This window comes from Carassius auratus, chromosome 22, assembly GCF_003368295.1.
Source record: "Carassius auratus strain Wakin chromosome 22, ASM336829v1, whole genome shotgun sequence".
In the NCBI taxonomy this organism is placed as follows: domain Eukaryota; kingdom Metazoa; phylum Chordata; class Actinopteri; order Cypriniformes; family Cyprinidae; genus Carassius; species Carassius auratus.
In genome coordinates, this window is record NC_039264.1 from 24,486,958 (window position 1) to 24,505,671 (window position 18,714).

At 37.4% G+C, this 18,714-nt stretch overlaps 1 protein-coding gene across 5 annotated transcripts in view; it reads left to right on the forward strand.

The window, feature by feature from the left end:
- The window catches only part of nfia (nuclear factor I/A), a 118,821-nt gene that overhangs the window by 82,573 nt on the left and 17,534 nt on the right, over window positions 1-18,714 (forward strand). For 2 of the 5 annotated variants that reach the window (XM_026198363.1, XM_026198364.1), the window contains exons 5-8: window positions 930-1,047; window positions 2,748-2,875; window positions 4,724-4,774; window positions 11,942-12,070. In XM_026198363.1, the coding sequence (XP_026054148.1) occupies window positions 930-1,047; window positions 2,748-2,875; window positions 4,724-4,774; window positions 11,942-12,070 (426 nt within the window). The remainder of the gene's footprint in view (window positions 1-929; window positions 1,048-2,747; window positions 2,876-4,723; window positions 4,775-11,941; window positions 12,071-18,714) is intronic. The other 3 variants (XM_026198365.1, XM_026198366.1, XM_026198367.1) reach the window with 3 other exon arrangements.

Genomic DNA, 18,714 nt, shown 5'->3' on the forward strand with positions numbered 1-18,714 from the left:
ATCTATCTATCTATCTGTCTATCTATTTATCTATCTGTCTATCTATCTATCGTTGTATAGTTCTATCTATCATTGTTTCGTTCTACTGTTCTATCTATCTATTGTTCTATCTATTGTTTTATTGCTTTGTTTTGCTACTATCTATCTACCTGTCTATCTTTCTATCTATCATTCTATCGTTCTATCACTCTGTTTGACTACTATCTATCGTTCTATCGCTCTTTTTGACTGCTATCTATCGTTCTGTCACTCTGTTTGACTATCTATCTATCTATCTATCTATCTATCTATCTATCTATCTATCTATCTATCTATCTATCTATCTATCTATCTATCTATCTATATCCATCTATCGTTCTATCGCTCTGTTTGACTACTATCTATCTATGTATCGTTCTATCTAACGTTCTATCTATCGTTCTGTCATTCTGTTTGACTACTATTTATCTATCTATTACTGTCGTTTTGTCATACTGTTAGACTATCTATCCATCTATCATCCTATCGTTCTGTCATTCTGTTTGAATCTATCTATCGCTCATTATATCTATCTATCTATCTATATCTATCTATCTATCTATCTATCTATCGTTCTGTCATTCTATTTTTCATTCTATCTATCTGTCTGTCTATCGTTCTATCGTTCTCTTGTTTTATCTTTTAATTTATCATTCTATTTTTCTATTTTTTCAAACCTGGACTAACATGAAAATGTGTTTAGTGTCAATGATACAGTTGTCAGCTTTTATAACTGTTTTCAAATCAAAAAGTGAACTTGTTACACAGCCAAAATGGCGGTCAAGTGAACCAACTCAAACTTTACTTGGACTTCACCCATAGAAATGAAGATAAACTGCTTCAAAATGTGATGCTTAGGACGGTTTTTGTTCTCAGGTATTGATATTTGTTCTCTTTTCTGTGTGTGGCAGCCCCCATCGCGGCAGGGACAGGGCCCAACTTTTCGTTGGCAGACTTGGACAGCTCTTCCTACTACAGTATGAGCCCTGGGGCCATGAGGCGCCCCCTACCCAGCACTTCTTCAAGCAGGTATGCACTGGATAGAAACACAGGCACACACTCTCTCTCTCCTTCACTCTGAGTCTTAATTAATCAGCCGAGGCAGAGATTGATGTGTTGGCTGAGCGTTCGAAGAGGCTGCAGGAGTCTGAGCTACACAAGCTTCCAGCATATGTGTGTCCACCTGGAACCTTCTCCCCCTGCCACCCGCTCAGCCTACAGGCCAGTCGCACACACATACTGCTCCCTGATGTACAACCGCACTACGTGGCGCCCCGTGTGTGTGGACAGATGTGTGTGTGTGTGTGTGCACAGCTGAAACTCAACACATGAATGGTCGCTGTGATTTCACTGATGTTCGCTGTCACTTTTACATAATGCAGCTTACCTAAAATCCACACGCATACAAACATACTTAAACATTTGCACTAATATGTGCTTTTGAAAATACAGCATGCATCATGTGTATGTTCATTTTAGTCATTTCCGTTAAACACATTTGTTGAATGTGGCAGAATGTGCGAGTTAGAGTATTTTTGGACATCACAGGTGCTTTTGATGCTCAAAAAATGTAGTTTAGAGCACTAGGTTTGGAGCGCATGTGTGTGCGGTCAAATACATCTGTGTGTGTACGTGTGTGTACATGTGTGCGTCTGCCCACATGCTTCAGTGGCCTCTTCAGCCAGGCCTGCCAAAGCAAACATCTGGAATAAGGACCCTGTGTGTGGCTGCATGCAAGAAACTAATTAAGCGATTATGAGTGAAAAACACCAGTAGGCCTTACATTAACAAATAAATGTCAGAGCTCAGCTTACAGCAGATAAGTCACACACACATGATCGCCAGCCGCCAATGACTCCTCACTTCTTCAGTGTGTGTGTTAGATTGTAGTATGTTTCTGTGTGTGTGCGTGTGTGTGTGTGTGTGTGTGTGTGTGTGAATAAGCTTGCACGTCTTAGCTGTCCATCTTTTTGACTTGAATAAATAGGCTGTATAGTCAATATGAAAATCGTACTATTTAAATTTAACTATTTAACTTGTTAGAATGTCTTTAATTACTCTAAAAATAAGTTTTTCATCATCTTGTGCAGAAATATAATAACTTTCTTGTCCTCTGAAATAACTTTTCCACTGATAAAGACAAGTAAATAAGTAATTCATTACAAATTCATGTATATCAACCTTATTGTATATGATATTTATATAAAGTCCAGTTAATTAGTTATTTATTGATTTTTTTAATTGTATCTATCTATCTATCTATCTATCTATCTATCTATCTATCTATCCATCTATATACTGTACAGTACATACACTGTGTGTGTACTTAGATAGATAGATAGATAGATAGATAGATAGATAGATAGATAGATAGATAGATAGATAGATAGATAGATAGATAGATAGATAGATAGATAGTGGTTTTTAATGTATCACACTTGTGTCCTCCATAGGAAAAAAATATTAATAAATGATATCATAGCACACTTATCATTCATTATCCAATCAAATCCTAAGATAAAACCAAGCCTCGCCACTAAAACACATCACATTAAGACATTAAATGCTTTCTGAATGCAATTTAATTCTGCCTAAAGCAGTTATCTCAGTCTGAATGAGCACATTGGCCAAACAAAGCATGCTGGGAGAAAAAAACCTACATTTGCAGAATGAAATGTGTTTGATTTTACTCATCCACCTTCTTTCTATCTGTCTTTTGTCTCACCAAGTTCTGCAAAGCGTATCAAATGCATGGAGGATGAGGTGGACAGCCCGGGAGAGGAGTCCTACTACCCAGGTCAGGGACGCTCGCCTGGAAGCGGCAGCCAAGCCAGCAGCTGGCATGAAGTAGAGCCAGGTAACCGTCCACCCTGAAAGCCAGCCTCCCCTGGCGCTCACACACACACTCACACACACACTCACACACAGTGGGGTGGCGGATGGAGAGCGAGTGATTGGATCTGCTGTGTGTGTGTGTGCATCCTGTGCTGTGCGCTGGTTGTGGGACGGCAACAGCTGTGTGGGGATTATTTCTGTTTCTTCTTTTTCTTCTGTTTTTGGGGGGTGGGGTTTCAGCATCTCTGATCCGTCTCTCCGGGTATGACATTTCGGAGATGGCACCCTCTAACTCAAATGGCACCTCATTTGTTTTTCTTTTCGAAAGATTTCTGCCATCAGCCCCCCTCAGTCCATCTCAGACGTTAATCGTAGATGGCTTGTAGATACAGACTCATTTAACTCCACATCCATGTGTCTACTAATGATGCTAACAATGTACGAAGGGGCCAGTATGTGTGTGTGTGTTTGAGTGCTGAATCATCCTGGAGTGTGTACGTGTGTCCTGTGAACCTCGCCGCATTGCCACAGAGCACAGAGGACTGTAAATCTGTCCCGCTACCAAGCGTCTTCAATCACGTCTCGCATGCCCTCGATATTAGAAATAGACCCCGCATAATAGACAGACATAGAGTGACATAGAGTATAGATTTCTTGAAAAAATATGTGAAATTCCATAGATGCAAATATATATATATATATATATATATATATATATATATATATATATATAGTTTATTATTAGTGCTGTCAAACGTTTAATCGCAATTAATCACATCCAAAATAGGTTTTTGTTTAATATGTGTGTGCTGTGTATATTTATTATGTATATATAAATATATACCGTATTTTTGGGACTATAAGTCGCACCTGAGTATAAGTCGCATCAGTCCAAAAACACGTCATGATGAGGAAGAAAACATATATAAGTCGCACAGGACTATAAGTCACATTTATTTAGAACCAGGAACCAAGAGAAAACATTACCGTCTCCAGCCGCGAGAGGGCGCTCTATGTTTTCAGTGGTAGGCTACAGGAGCACTGAGCAGCATAGAGCGCCCTCTGGCGGCTGGAGACAGAATGTTTTCTCTTGGTTCATTTCTCTCGGTTCATGTCAAATTAATTTTGATAAATAAGTCGCACCTGACTATAAGTCGGTCCAGCCAAACTATGAAAAAAAGTGAGACTTATAGTCCGGAAAATACGGTATGTACGTATTTCTGAAGAATATGTTGTTTATATGTTAAATATATTTCTTTATAACATAAATCATTTGAATATAAATAAAGATGTAAATATTTTCTAAATATATCCTGTATGTGTTTGTATTTATATGTACATAATAAATATACTCGGAACACACACATTTAGTATGCCAACAAAACTTTTATTTTGTATGCGATTAATCGCGATTAATCATTTGACAGCACTCTTTATTATTTGATGTATTTTATTAACATAGTTATGAAGAAATACATTTATTTATGTTAATAATTTGTTTTAATCGTTAGTGTTTATTCTCCCAGTAAATAAGCTGATTTCGGTTCTGTAATCCCGCCTCACTCTTCGACATCATAATGGGAATATCCCTAGATCCCTTGTCCATCGATAACAACAGACGTGTGGTTTCGGTTACAGACCTGTAGAAGACAGAAGTGAGGATGTTGTGTGTGTGTGTGTGTGTGTGTGTGTGTGTATGTGTGTAATCTGAGCGTGTGGTTGTCCGGCAGGTTCTGGACACAACAGATCTGACATGAATGGTTGAACTGCTGACTTGTTGCACATTTGCTTCTACACCTCTTACTCACCCTGCCTTTTTTGTTCTTTTGTCCCTCCTTGTTTCTTTCTCCTCCTTCCTTGTCTTTCAAAGCTGGATATAAACTGCGTGGCTCGCTAGCTAGTTCGTTCATCTCAAGACAAGGTAAAACTACATCAATGTTGTCACCCATCCGCACCTCACCTCCCCACCCCACCCAAAAAAAGGAGCTCGTCCATTGTGCCGTCTAGTTTTGTTGTCATCGTCGTTGTTATTTTGTACCTTATTTTTTTGTTGTTATTTTGTTCAGACGATGTTCTTTCCCCCACCTGCTATTCCCCCCACAACCACCAAAAAAGCAACAGAGAAAACCTGGAGAATGTTTTTGTCCCCCTTGAAACGACATGCACCCCTCTCCCATGATATCCCTACGACTTGTATGTGTGCATGATGTCATCCACATCCATAAACGGTGCATCTGGAAATGTTTGCGTTAAAGTGATGTGTCTTTGTGTTTTTGAGGACGCAATGTTTGGAAAAATGGTGATAATTATATTAGGGATGTGCAAAAGTATGTATTGTCTGTTTGGACAGAAGGCCTGGATCATTTTACCTGGATCTGGTTTATTTATTTAAAAAATTCTAATTAATTTTTTACATTTGATTTCATATTTTAAAATGATATTCATTTGGTATCATTTCTATATAATAACTGATATAATATTAATTCTTATTTAATATAATTACTAAAATATTTACAAAATATAATAATTTATATTTCTATTATATCATGTATTTTATTATATATATGTATTCTTATTTATATATTACATATTTTATTCTTTTAATTTATTTTAAATAAGTTATTGAAAATATTAATATAGATAAATATTTTTATATATATTGTGTGTGTGTGTGTGTGTGTATAATTATTTGTATATTTACTGTAACATAATTGTTTTTTCTATTTTAAATATCTTGTGTGTATATATATATATATATATATATATATATATATATATATATATATACACATAAAGGCGTGTGTGTGTGTGTGTGTATATAAATTAGTTTTTGTATAATTTTTTTATAATTTTTCATATTTACACACACACAGACACACACAAACATATAAGTATATATATTTATAATATTTTAAATAGTATTTAAATAAATAGTAAATAGTATTTTGTACATATAGAATTTCATTTATTTTATTTTAACTTTTTATATATTTATTTTTATATTAATAAATAACTAACCTCTAAATTCATCCACATTAAATCTCTTGCACTGTATATTAAATCTAAAACAAAAATATATATATATTAAAAAGATTCTAGATTAACTCACTTAATTTAGCTCACTAATTAAATACTTTGTTATTGGATGATTAGGTGATTAGTCTGTATTTCTGGCACATCCCTAATATATTTAAAGGTGGAAAAAGGCTATACAAATTGGGGATACGGAGGGATGCTATTGATTTAGAGCGTTGTCTCACTATTAAGTGCTTTTCACAGTTGCATCGGCACTAAGCAAGTGAGAGTCTGTTCCAGTGTGTGTTTGCTCGAGTGTGAGAGGGAGCGTGTGAGTAAACGAAGAGGGTGAGAGAGAAAGTGAGTGCGATTTGACCTCCCCATCACTTGCTCGGCCATGACAGGATCACATTTCTCGTCCAATCGGTGACTTTCATCCATTCTTCAGCAGTGGTATTAGACGACAAAACAACTGTGACATCTCGAGCTCTTGTTATGCCTGCCATCTGTCTGATTTGTGTCCCTCTCTATGAATCTCCCCTGAGTGTGTTAGATACGTGTTTGTTTATGTGTGTGAGTGGGTCGCTCCTATCTTTATTTGATAGCAGAGACCTTTGCTATGTGTTTAAAATTAGCCAGCCTTTCGAAAGTATGTCCGCGGGAGCAGCGTGCTTGTCGTGGCTCAGGTAGCGGGTGTTAGGTGAGAGGCCGCTGTAGGGGCTACGGGGTGACGTCTACCCCTCATTCTGTTCAACGCACGTAAGGGAACTACAGTCAGACTCAAGTGACCTCAATATAATTAAATGAAATATATAGAAATAAAATTGTTCACTAGTATATATGTATATATATATATATATATATATATATATATATATATGAAAAGTATACATCATATATTATATTTTATATTTTATAATTATATATATATATATATGTGTGTGTGTATGTATATATATATATATATATATATATATATATATATATATATATATATATATATATATATATATATATATAAAATAATAATAAATACATTATTGGAATACTTTATATAATTTTTTCTACTATAATGTATAATTTAGCAAAGTAATTCATAAGATGCATATGAACACGTAATATTAGTATTATTAAGAGTGTTTGTATGTATGTATTTATGTGTGTATATATACATATTAACAGTTAATTTGCAAAAACAAATATATATATATATATATATATATATATATATATATATATATATATATATATATATAAACACACATACACTCATAATTATAATTATAAAATATATAAAATATTTTTTCAAAAATTAAATGTAAGAATTTTAAACAGATTAAGGTAGAACATCGAGATTAATAGAACTTTGTGTCTTTATATTCTATGTTGTAATTACTTACATCATAAAAGAACAGTCAAGACAGCAGTAATTTTACCTATTTTTTGAATAGTTAGAAGTCCACCTGTGTGTGTTGAGACTAGTTTGGGTAGATTCACTGCCGACTTCAGTCGGGCCAGCACTGATTGATGTGCCAGGGGGGACGGAGGGAGCCCTACAGGACGAGAGCGATGGAGAGCAGCAGAGAGACACACTCAATACAGAACTGCCTCCTCGCCCGTCTGGGTTTCGTCAATTTCTCAGACTTCAGGAAGGGAGGGAAGAGGAGAATCGGGCCAGGACTGGTACCCAGCGTGTAATAACGCCTCGGAAGGGAAAGTGCTGACTACAGCCAGGCTTTGATTCCAACTGACAGAACCTTTTCAAGTGTTCATTACTCACTCCGAGACATCAGACCCCGTCCACAGCAAACACAGACACTTGCAGACACACAATCAAAGCCAACTGTCCGCCAGCCCACAGGTTTCATTCTGTATTCTCTTTGGACTTCCCCATTATACAGGCACCAAAATGTTCTCCTTCAAAACCACATCCAGAGCTCAATCGAAGGACGCACATGGTGTCTAGCTGGTCCAAACGTGGTCATTAGCTGGTCCAGGTGGACCATTGGCTGATGGACCTCATTTTGACCTGATAGACCATGTTGGTTGGATAGATTTGGCAGACCACCTTAGACCAGCAACAAACTTACTATCTAGGGCTGGATGTTGCAAATTATCACATCATATTTAAATGTAAATATGATAATTATATTAGGGAAATGTATTATTAAAAATAAATTTTGTTATAATTGTTTAATAATTCCACATGAATTAAGTCACGCCCCTCTCAAAAAAACTCCGCCCTTACAAAAATCTGTTGAAACTTGTGAAAGATGGAGCAAGAGACCAGCAACACGTCATCTGAAATTAATTAAAACAAACGCTAACAAAATAGCATTCTGACAACAAGCTACCTGATAATGAAAGTGAATTTAGCGACTTTGCTGGTGATATGTTGAATTTGGTGTTAAACTTGAACGATTGGCTTGAACGAAAAACTACGGACAGGCAATCAAAGCGACTTCAGATTAACTAAAATATCAGTGTCAAAATGAACGCTAACAAAATAGCATTCTTGCGCGACAAGCTAACTGCTAATGAAATTTAATTTGGCGTTAAACTTAATCTATTGACTTTAACTGCCCTCTGAATATGCAAAATGTTGGACTGGCAAGGAAAGTGACTCCAGATAAGCAAAAATGTCAACAAGTCCAAATTAGCACTAAAAAATATATAATTCTCGCGCGACAAGCTAATTGCTAATGAAGCCAAATTTGGTGCTAAACTTGAATGATTTGCCTTATATAGACATGCAATCAGTGTGACTTTAGATAAGGTAAAATACTGATAAGTTAAAGTCTAAAGTGTTGATGTACTTAAGAAGCATTAGAGATAGCTAATGTTTTTTTGATGCTTTCCAGCGGCCTGTGACAGTGAGTGAATGTATGTGTGTGACTTAACTCCATGTTTGTCTTCTCATCCCATTATCCTTCGCTCCCTTCCCTTTTCCACTACTTTCTGTCAGTTTATTCTGTCATCGACTCTTTCTCGTCTATGTCATGGTCTTGGGTGAGTAGTGTTTGGGTTACTCTGGGCTCCACGTTCATCTGATGAGTCCGTCCCAATGACACCGTATGTTTCCTCTCCGCTCTGTCTTCCACCGCTGTCAGCGTACTCATTGAAATTGATCTTCTGAAGCATTCTGTGCTGAACTTGTGAGAGTGAGGAGAAAATGAGAACAGCTGAATGGTGCATTTTTTGCATTCGGTGTGTATGTGTCATGTGTGTGATAAATGAAGACTGGAAAATATTGGTATTCTGTGCTAAATGTGCTTGATGGCTTCTTCTACCATATTCGTATTGAAGTAGCAACCATCTCTTCCTAGTTTTATTGACCTCTTTGTTGACCTTTCTGTGCCTGAAGTGACCCCTTTAAATATCAGATCCAGTCTCCAATGGTCATTGATGCTGAGAAGAGATGCTGTCTTATTTTCTTTCTCGTTTTCTCTGTATTTCTTGCGACTTAAAGGGGAAGGAGTCTGCGAGGGCTTGATGACTTCTAATCACTCACACGTACACAGAAATGCACCAAAACACATGCACCTGCACATTTACCTCCCCATATCTAAAAACTAGTTAGATATAAAGCAGATAATGGCATTATATCTTGTTTAGAAATTAATTTTGAAATGAAATCCCCTACTTAAAACCTTGCACCATCAAATACACTGTATAAACAAAATATTTGACGTAATATCTCTCTATGTTGACTCGTTTAACTATAATTGGCTCATAATAAGTGTGATGGCCTCCGTATAGGATGGGAGACTGTGGGGGGCGTCCCACACACACCAGTGCTGCTATGTAATCAGAATGAGATGTGTGGACAGAGCGAGGAGAGTGAGGGCCGCCGGCTAAAACCATTAATACAGCTTTAGCCACACATGATTGAATTGCACTGGTTAAAGTCATTTGCTAGTGTCTGGATGAACTTGTTCCTTCGGGGGTGGTGGGGGTGTGAGTGAAGTGCTCTCGGGGAGAAATGAGACATAAGAGCAGCGCTTATATCCTGTCCCAGTACCGAAGAATGGACTAAACGTTTTGACCGGGTGACAAATGGGCCAGCAGTGCCTCCTAATTGCCCCTTCTATTTGCAGTTCATTCTTATCAATTTGCATTCCTAACCTCAAGCGGCTAATCGGCCATGGGTTTCCCCTCACGTCTATCTTTTTTTCCCCCGGATCGAGAGGTAGAGTGAAGTGAGGCAGTATGGGAGCGCTAATGCCGGAGGGAGGAGTCGAACTAACGTGGCTGAGCATGCACTAACTCATTAGCTAGTTAGCTCATGTTAGCCTGTGCATCTGAACTGTTGCTCGCATTAACCCCTGCCAAAGCACAGCCGCCTGGCAGACTGTGAATGTGAAAACTGTGTGCTTTGCATCCCTAACTCCTCTTCCCTTGATGTCTGCTCAGCTTTCTCTTTCTTTTTCTCCACCACATCCTGTTTCTATCATCATTACTTCATCTCATCCCGCTAGCCCACGGGTAAGGTGCATAAGATACTTTAAAAATGGTTTTGTTTTCACATTTTAGGCACCATTTTTACCATTAACAACTAACCTCACACTCATTACGCTAATTTGAACCAACTGCAAAACTTTTAGTCCTTTAAAGGAATAGTACGGGTTCAGAGCAACGCTCAACTACACATCCCCTAAGGGGACATGGTGATGAAAAAAAATGACAGGGAAAGAAAAATTATATTTCAGTCCTTTTGCATTCTCACAAAAGTATTGCATTCCCAAAAGAAACTTTGTGCTCACTCACAATGCTTTTGCATTGTTTCGCAAGTATTGAAATTCTTTTAAAAAACGTAGCATTCGCTCGATATATAGGAATATAGTCCTCCCACCTTGTATTATTTTCATCAACATGACATTTTGGGAATGGATGCAAAGTTTCTTGGATGAAAGCGTAAGTTTTGTGAATAAACAAAAATGTTCTCTGGGAAATGGCAAAGTTTTGCGAAAAAATTTAGTTTCTTGGGGAAATGGTAAAGTTTTGCGAGCAACCACAAAGTTTTTTGGGGAACGCAAAAGTTTTGCAGGTGAGCACAATATTTCAAGGGAGAATGCGAAGGTTTTGCGAGTGAGCAGTTTCTCGGGGAAATGGCAAAGTTTTGCAAACAAATAAGTCTTTCTGGGAAATGCAAAGTTTTTCTAAGCGAACACAAAGTTTCTTGGGGGGACACAAAAGTTTTGCGAGTGAACACAAACTTTTTGGGGGGGACGCTAAAGTTTTCAAGTAAATACAAAGTTTCTCACAGAACAAAGGTTTTGCGAATTACCTCAAAGTTTCTCAGGGGAACGCAAAGGTTTTGTGAGAGAACACAAAAGCATAACAATTCAACTATATTTTTTCCACATCACCATGCCTCTTTAGGGGTTCGTAGCATTTGTTGGGATTTGTGGCATAATGTTGATTGCCATAGTAAATATTTCGACTCATCCCTTGTTTTCATTAAAACAAACAAAAAGAAAATTCACCTACATTAATTCATTTGTTAAAACTAGTTTATTATTTCAGCTCTAAAGCTCTTTCAATCATTTTTACCTGTGTTTTATGGGTTTAACAAATTGTCACATCTGTAAACATTGAGTATCTTAATTACAATTTGGCCCCATTTACTTCCATAAGTGCCTCACTGTAGCTCATATAATACTATGCTATCAAATGATCTTGAACTCGGAATATTCCTTAAAGCTCGCCCTTGAAAGTCTGACTGGACTTGTTTTTACATGCACAAACTTAAACAGAAGATGAATAACACTTACTTTTATTCTGAGAAAGGTCATGCCTAGTGCGCATGTCTGTTGACATCAAGACATCAGTACACTACATACTCATGTGACCCTGCGCTGCACTTGGAGAGAGTCACTGTACGGCCCCATGTAGTGTATTCTGTGCCACCCGCTGGGCCTCACAGTCTCCCCTGCTGTCTTGACCCCCATCCACTCAACCACCCACCCAAACAAACCACCTCAACCCTCCTATCCACTCTCTCTCCTTTGCACCAGCCTGTATCTCCATGACCTTGCGTTATTAAATTGCACTTATCAATCATTCTTGCCAGGGATGCCATCGCCTACCACATTAAAGAAGTCAGAGAAGTCTGGTTTCAGCAGCCCTGTGCCTTCGCAGATCGCTTCCCCTCGAACGGCATTCACACACCATCATCGACCTGTCATTACAGGACCCAGAGGTGAGGTCCCAACACCCCACCCTCCTCCAACTGCACCACTCTTCTTCCCCAAGCTCCTTATCCCAGCCAGCAGTTCTCCCACAATCCTTCAAATCACAGTTTCCTTCACACCCCACACTATCCCCTTGTAACACTAGACCGGGCGAGCAGGAACATGAAGGCTGAATTGACTCTGTGTGTAGTGGCGTTCACACTGACAGCGATTTGTAGCATCAAAGGATCCAGATGTTTTTATAAGTTCGAGATGCAGCCAATTGGAGCAGAGTTTAACTTTATGCAAATGAGAAGGAACACGATGTGGATATGGACTGGGATTCTTTTTTTTAAATTCACAAGCTCTTGATTCGATTTGATTCTCATTAGATTCTGTTTCAGTTCAAATTCAGTTACGATTCAGTTAGATTCACATTAAGTTACGATTTATTTAGGTATATTTATTTCAGTTGGAGTGTCTCTCAACTAATACTGTAAATTATACAGTGATCCTGAAACATTACAAAATGCTTAATTTTAAAAACAAACAACAAAGCACAAAATGGGCGGTTCAGTTGCCATTTTAATTTAATTAATTTAATTTCTTTTTTTATTTGAACTTTTATAATCATCACAACCAAAAACTACTCTGTGAAGTTTTAAGTAAATTTCTAAATGTATTTCTTGCTTACTAGTAGGGCTGGGCGATATATCGAATATTAGTGAAAATACCGGAATAATTTTGATGACGGTGTAAAATTAGAAAATATCATGAATATCAAATATTTCATACTCAAACATCCTTTCCAAAAGAACGTGCCAAATGTTCAAAAAAGGGAACATGTTATTTCGGACTGCTCTACACTCCTCTACTGTGCGAACTCTCATGAGTGCAGTTGCCAGATATCACATAATTTAAGAGTTCAAATAGTCGAATCAGAGCTTCGCTGTTACAGATACAAACACTGGTGTTTTGGTGACTTGTGTTCTTAGCTAAAAACTTAAAATAAAATACTTATCCCAGTTTAATTATTTCCCTCAGTTTTTTTATTATTTAAATGCAAATGCAAACATATCGAGATATACAGTATATTAAATATTGCAATTTTATTTTTACAATATCGAGATATCATTTTTTTTTATGTCACCCAACCCTACTTATTAGTATTTTATTAATGTGTAATTATAAAAAAAATTACATGAAGCTTACATATTTATTATATATATCATTACAATACATTACAATGTCAGCATAAACAGTGTATTTTAAAATGTACATCAATTGGTTCACAAATTATTTCGATTTATTTTTATTTTTATATGTTTATTTGTATAATTATTTGCTTACTGACTTAAAGTACCTAAAGTAAAGTAACTAAAAGTAACTAACAATAATTCAGTGAGCGATTCACTTACAGTAGTAGTATAATAATGATTATTTGTTTGTGAATTCGACTACACTGGTTGCGCTGTATGTTTTTGATTTATTACAAAGAGCTAGTTTAAAATAGAATTAGTTTTTGTGTGTATTTAGATCTGTTTTAAGTGTTTTCAGGGCTTGAGGCAGTGCAGGTAAAAGCGAGGAAGAGATATGACATATGCTAAGGATGTGAGAGCGGTCACTTTACATGTTTAACCCACAGTGTGTATCGCCTCGTCCGGCTGATTTATTTACATGCGTTTAATGTAAACACTTAACCGGATCTCTGAGTGTGACTTACACATGGCTTGGATTTCCCAGCGAATGAGGCTTTATCAGACAGAGGTCTGGATCAGGTTATCATGACCGTATTGTCGCTGGCTGTGAATGGTTTTGTCATAGATAAGGACGGTTTTTAATATTGTGAGGAAAATAAACTCCTGGATTTACGCCTGGTGGCCTGTTGGCTTGTTCGTGGTTTTTCAGTGCATATTCAAAACACATTTTGTGTAGTGTTCGACAACCTTTGTGAAAATGTTAGTTTTGTGTGGAAATGTACCTGTGTTTGCTTTTTCTCAGTTATTAATATTCTTCATTTTTCTGGATGTAAAGCCAAAAGCTCACAGAGTTATTCCAAAGGGCCTGTTTCCAGCATCAGTTACTTTGAGTATGTTGAAGTAAAAACCACAACTTAATTTGTGAGGCTATTAGTATTAAATCATGCTTGGAAGTGGTATCGCTGTCATGTGAATATTTTATGCCCACGTGGACTCGAGGCGCAAAATACATTTCATATGCACACACGGTGAGGCTTGTTGCCCCTTTAAGAGTACTTGTTAAAAGCTAAATCCATGAATCTACAGTATGATTGATTTAAATGACCTCCCTCTTTTTCGAGACGTTAGTCAAACTCGGTTAGGTGGGGTGACTGGAAAACGTATTTTTCTAAAACTATTAAAGAATATTTAAAACCGCCTAAATCTGTCCTCCCTTTCAATTGACCGTGCCACTTCGTAACACTTGCTCTTCCCAAAAAAGCCTTTATTATCACCTTAGTTATTATTTTGATAATCCAGCGTTCAATGAAAGTTGGCAGCAATGGGCCTGTGTGGAAAAAAAATGTTGCGGAAAGCAAAAAAAAAAAAAAAAGATCAGTGAACCAACACGATTTGCAAAGTGGAACTAATCCGGAGCCTTTTCTATTACGCGCGGGTGGCGGCACAATGGCAACAGATGAGCCGCACTCAACCAGCTGCTGGAGTCTGCCTCCTTTTCAGCGCATCATTATCATTTCCATATTTGCTTTGGGAGGTATGTGTCCACTGGACCCCCCTCAGACTTTTAGGGCCACCCACTACAGTACTTCTGCAACCGCCCCATGCCTCTTACGCCATCAGTAACATATCTATCTATATATCTATCTTTCTTTCTATCTATCTATCTATCTATCTATCTATCTATCTATCTATCTATCTGTCTGTCTGTCTGTCTGTCTGTCTGTCTGTGTCTATCTATTTATTCATTCATGCCTCATGTAACTGTCAGTGGTAATAAATGTAATAAATATTAAATTACATTTTATAAATATTAGTTGTTAATAATTAAATACATAGGTATAAGTATTTATTATTAATGAATAGTAATAAAATGATACATAATAATAATAACAATAAGAATACATGATAAATAATAAAACATATGGTATAATTTATAATTAAATATTACTATAGACTACAAAAGTTTACAGAACACATTAGGAAATATATACTTTTTTTAATTATCTTGTTGCACTTGGCTTTATTTGTTTATTATTAATAATTTTGTTTTGCTTTATACTGTACATTTTTTGGCCTCATGTAACTATATCAATGTAACTGTATAACTAAAATATTGCTTCATGGTCAGCTGTATGAAACATTGAAATAAAATAATCAGTATATTTAAATATGTGATTATACATATGTAAATAGTTAAATACATTTATACATATAAATTACTGTATTAAATGTGTAATAAAATATGTATTCTTAATAATAAAATATGAAGAATTAAACATAATATATAATAAAATAATTAAAACAAGTACAAACTATTATATTTTAACATTTGACATTTTTTGTATTGAATTCCTGACAGATTTGTCCTGAAGAATTGCTTGAGTCCAGTCAGTTGTTAATATAGTCTGCTATTTTTTTTCTGCTTTTACTCATAGTAAAAAGACTTCTATAAATATTTACTTTACACCTAGGGTGATGTTTCATCTAAGTGTAATGGTGCAGAGCTTAAACATTTCGCCACAACAAGACTCAGATTCTCTTTGACCGTTAACACCATTTGATGCCGCATGTTCTCGAACATGGTGGCGCCACACTTGTGACAACGGCCCGCTGGTTAATAAAGCACAAAGAGTGCTCAAAGTCATTTCTAAGGATCAGACTCTTCTCCTGGGGCTCCCATGATCTCCTGGTGTCTGTAGTGAAGACAAGGCTGCTCTCGAAGCCTCTGTTCTCGCTCTCACGCTTGTGTTCTGGTATTAGCCTCTTCACCACCCCTTTTGAATTCATGAAGCCTCTTTTAGCACATCAGTGGGGTTTTCCCTATGCACTACATGAATATTAAAACACAGGAGACCGTGTCTTGCATTTAGCGGAACGGGGAACATTGAAGACGGTTGAGAGTTGACAGGCCTTGAGAGTGAATTATGTCGTCCAGCGGCTTTGACAACTCGAGACACGGTCAAACTTTGTTTACTTGCAATTTTCCGTCCAAATAACCACCATTAAATGATTAAGAACATGACAAGGGAGCAAGCCATTTAAGTAATTGGCCATCGTTCCACAACACTTAGATTCTGTCAGCGAGTGAAGAAGAAAAAATGTGTTTTTCTTCCTCCTCGCTAATTGACTGGGGCAGTTTGCATAATTGAGACGGTAGGTTTCACTCTAGCTGATGTAAACTGGTTACCAAACCTGTAACGCTAATCTACGGTTCGTTTGGCTCTGGAGAACCGACCCCGTGATGATTTAAAAGCAGGACAGGTATGTGCGAGGGTGAATGATTGACGATATTTGAAAAATTGTTTTGTTTGGCGAGGAGAAATGTCACGAAAGCCGTCCAGTCTCAACATGTTGCCTCCAGATAGATGCGGCGATGCCAGTTGGATCCGCTTCTTAGAATAACGGAGCAGAAACCATATGCTGCTCAAGTGTTTCATTAAGTCAGCTCTTGGATTGCAGCTAGCATCCGTGAATTTCATGGAAAAGGCTGATTATTGCCATCTCTGGGCCAGTGGGTTTCCAAGAGCTGCTCTGGTTACATTTGGTGCGCTATTTTATGAAAGTATTATTTAAATTTGTTTGATTCTAGTCAACAAAAATTACATTTCAGTAGATGAAAATTTAAATATGGATGGATGGATGGATGGATGTTTTCCAAGGTCTCCTGCACCTTTTATATCATGCTGTGTTATCTTTTCTCTCGGTCACATTTTCATAAAAATGATGACTCATATTCTATTAAATCGATGTATTAGCATATTCTCTTCGAATTTTGGTCAGTATTAGTTAAAACTGATGTGCTTTTGGATCTTTATTTTCAGTGTATGCAAATTTTTTTCTTTTTCTTTTTTATCCCTTCACATTTTTCAACTCCATTATTATTGACAAAGTAAAAAAGAAAAACTTTAGAAAACTTTTATTGGTAATTGCGTTGACGAAATGACTTGGCTGGCAGTTTTTGTGTGTGCCGGTTCTGAATGTGCGTGTGTTTGTTAGCGTTTGTGCTAAGTGCGAGAGTGTCGTCCACTCAAATCCTGACTCAGCCTTGTAAAGGGTGTGTCTCAGTGGGGTTCGGTCTCTGCGGCAGCGCCTCGGGCTAATCCAATCCGCCAGGGACGGTAAAGACACCGCGTGCGTGTCTTCGCATCTCCTTCATAAAAGTTTCCGTCCTACCCCCAACAGAAAGAGCCGGGCTGTGAAAAGACGCGTCGGGGAAGGTAAGACAGAGAACGACACCAAAAGAAGGGCAAGAGGGAGTCGTCCATTCCATTATTACTGTAAATACAATGGCTACATCGCAGCCCCAGCGTCCAGAGTTTCCAGTCACCCTCTATTGACAGAGCCATAAATCAAGGCAAGAGCTAAGTGAATTACTGCAGCAGGGGGCTGTGGTTTTAACAATGTTTATGTAGTATCAGCTTACCATCTCTCCTGAAAGAGAGCGAGAGATTGGAGAGGGTGAGTGCAGAGTCTTATTAACTCCACTGCGATACATCATGGCTTAAAGACCCTGCGCTGCCGCACATCCCAGGCATTATACTAATAACCAATAACCGAATATTACCTCTATTAAGAGCCGCCTAATTAGATTGTGCCGGTTACAATTAAATACTTGATAAGGTTCGATCCATTAAAGGACTGTCAGTCCCAGAGCGCTCCGAAGGCCTGCCAGCAAGGTGTGAGAGAGCGTAATGACGCTGGAGGAAAGAAGGATCTGGCAACCGTTATGGTACCAAGTGCCACGCTCTTTTGCTCTCCGTCGGTGCTCTTGCGGTTTTCGAGTGTTGTTGACTGAACAGCTGGTTGTTGCGGTGCCTACCCATTGTTACGAACAGGTGCATGCATTGTGTGTGAGTGTGTGCTATCACGGACCATCTGAGATGGAGTAGGTGCCATTTTTAATTTGATTTGAACAACAACATGGCCGTGTGGGATAAGAGTATGACCTGTGAAATAAGGCGGAATGGCTTTAAGTAATAAATTCATTCAGAAAATGAGTATTTGATCTTGAAACCACAGTTACGTTTTTATATTTTTTTAGCTTTATAAACATGTAGTAACACATTTAATGCACACACACCATACTTTGTATTTTATTACATTGGCATTAATGCTGTAGCAAATATTTCTAGTCCAACAGCTGAGGGACCAACATATTTCCTCAATATTGTTTTCTTCCTTTGGAAAGTCATAGAAATGCTATCACGGGAAAGCATACAGTATATATATGTTGTAGTTTGTTCACCACTATAGAAGTTTACATAACTATGATGGCTTCTGCTTCTCAGAGCTCTGGAAATGTGAAAAGTGTCCATTATTTACTCACCCATATGTTGTTCCATGTTGGAGAAACCCAAAAGAAACCTCTCATCCTTACAATTAAAGTCAATGTTGCTACAATGTTGTATTTTTGGACCCCATTGACTTTCATTATATGGACAAAAAAGTTGGAACATCTTCAGAGTGTCTTCTCA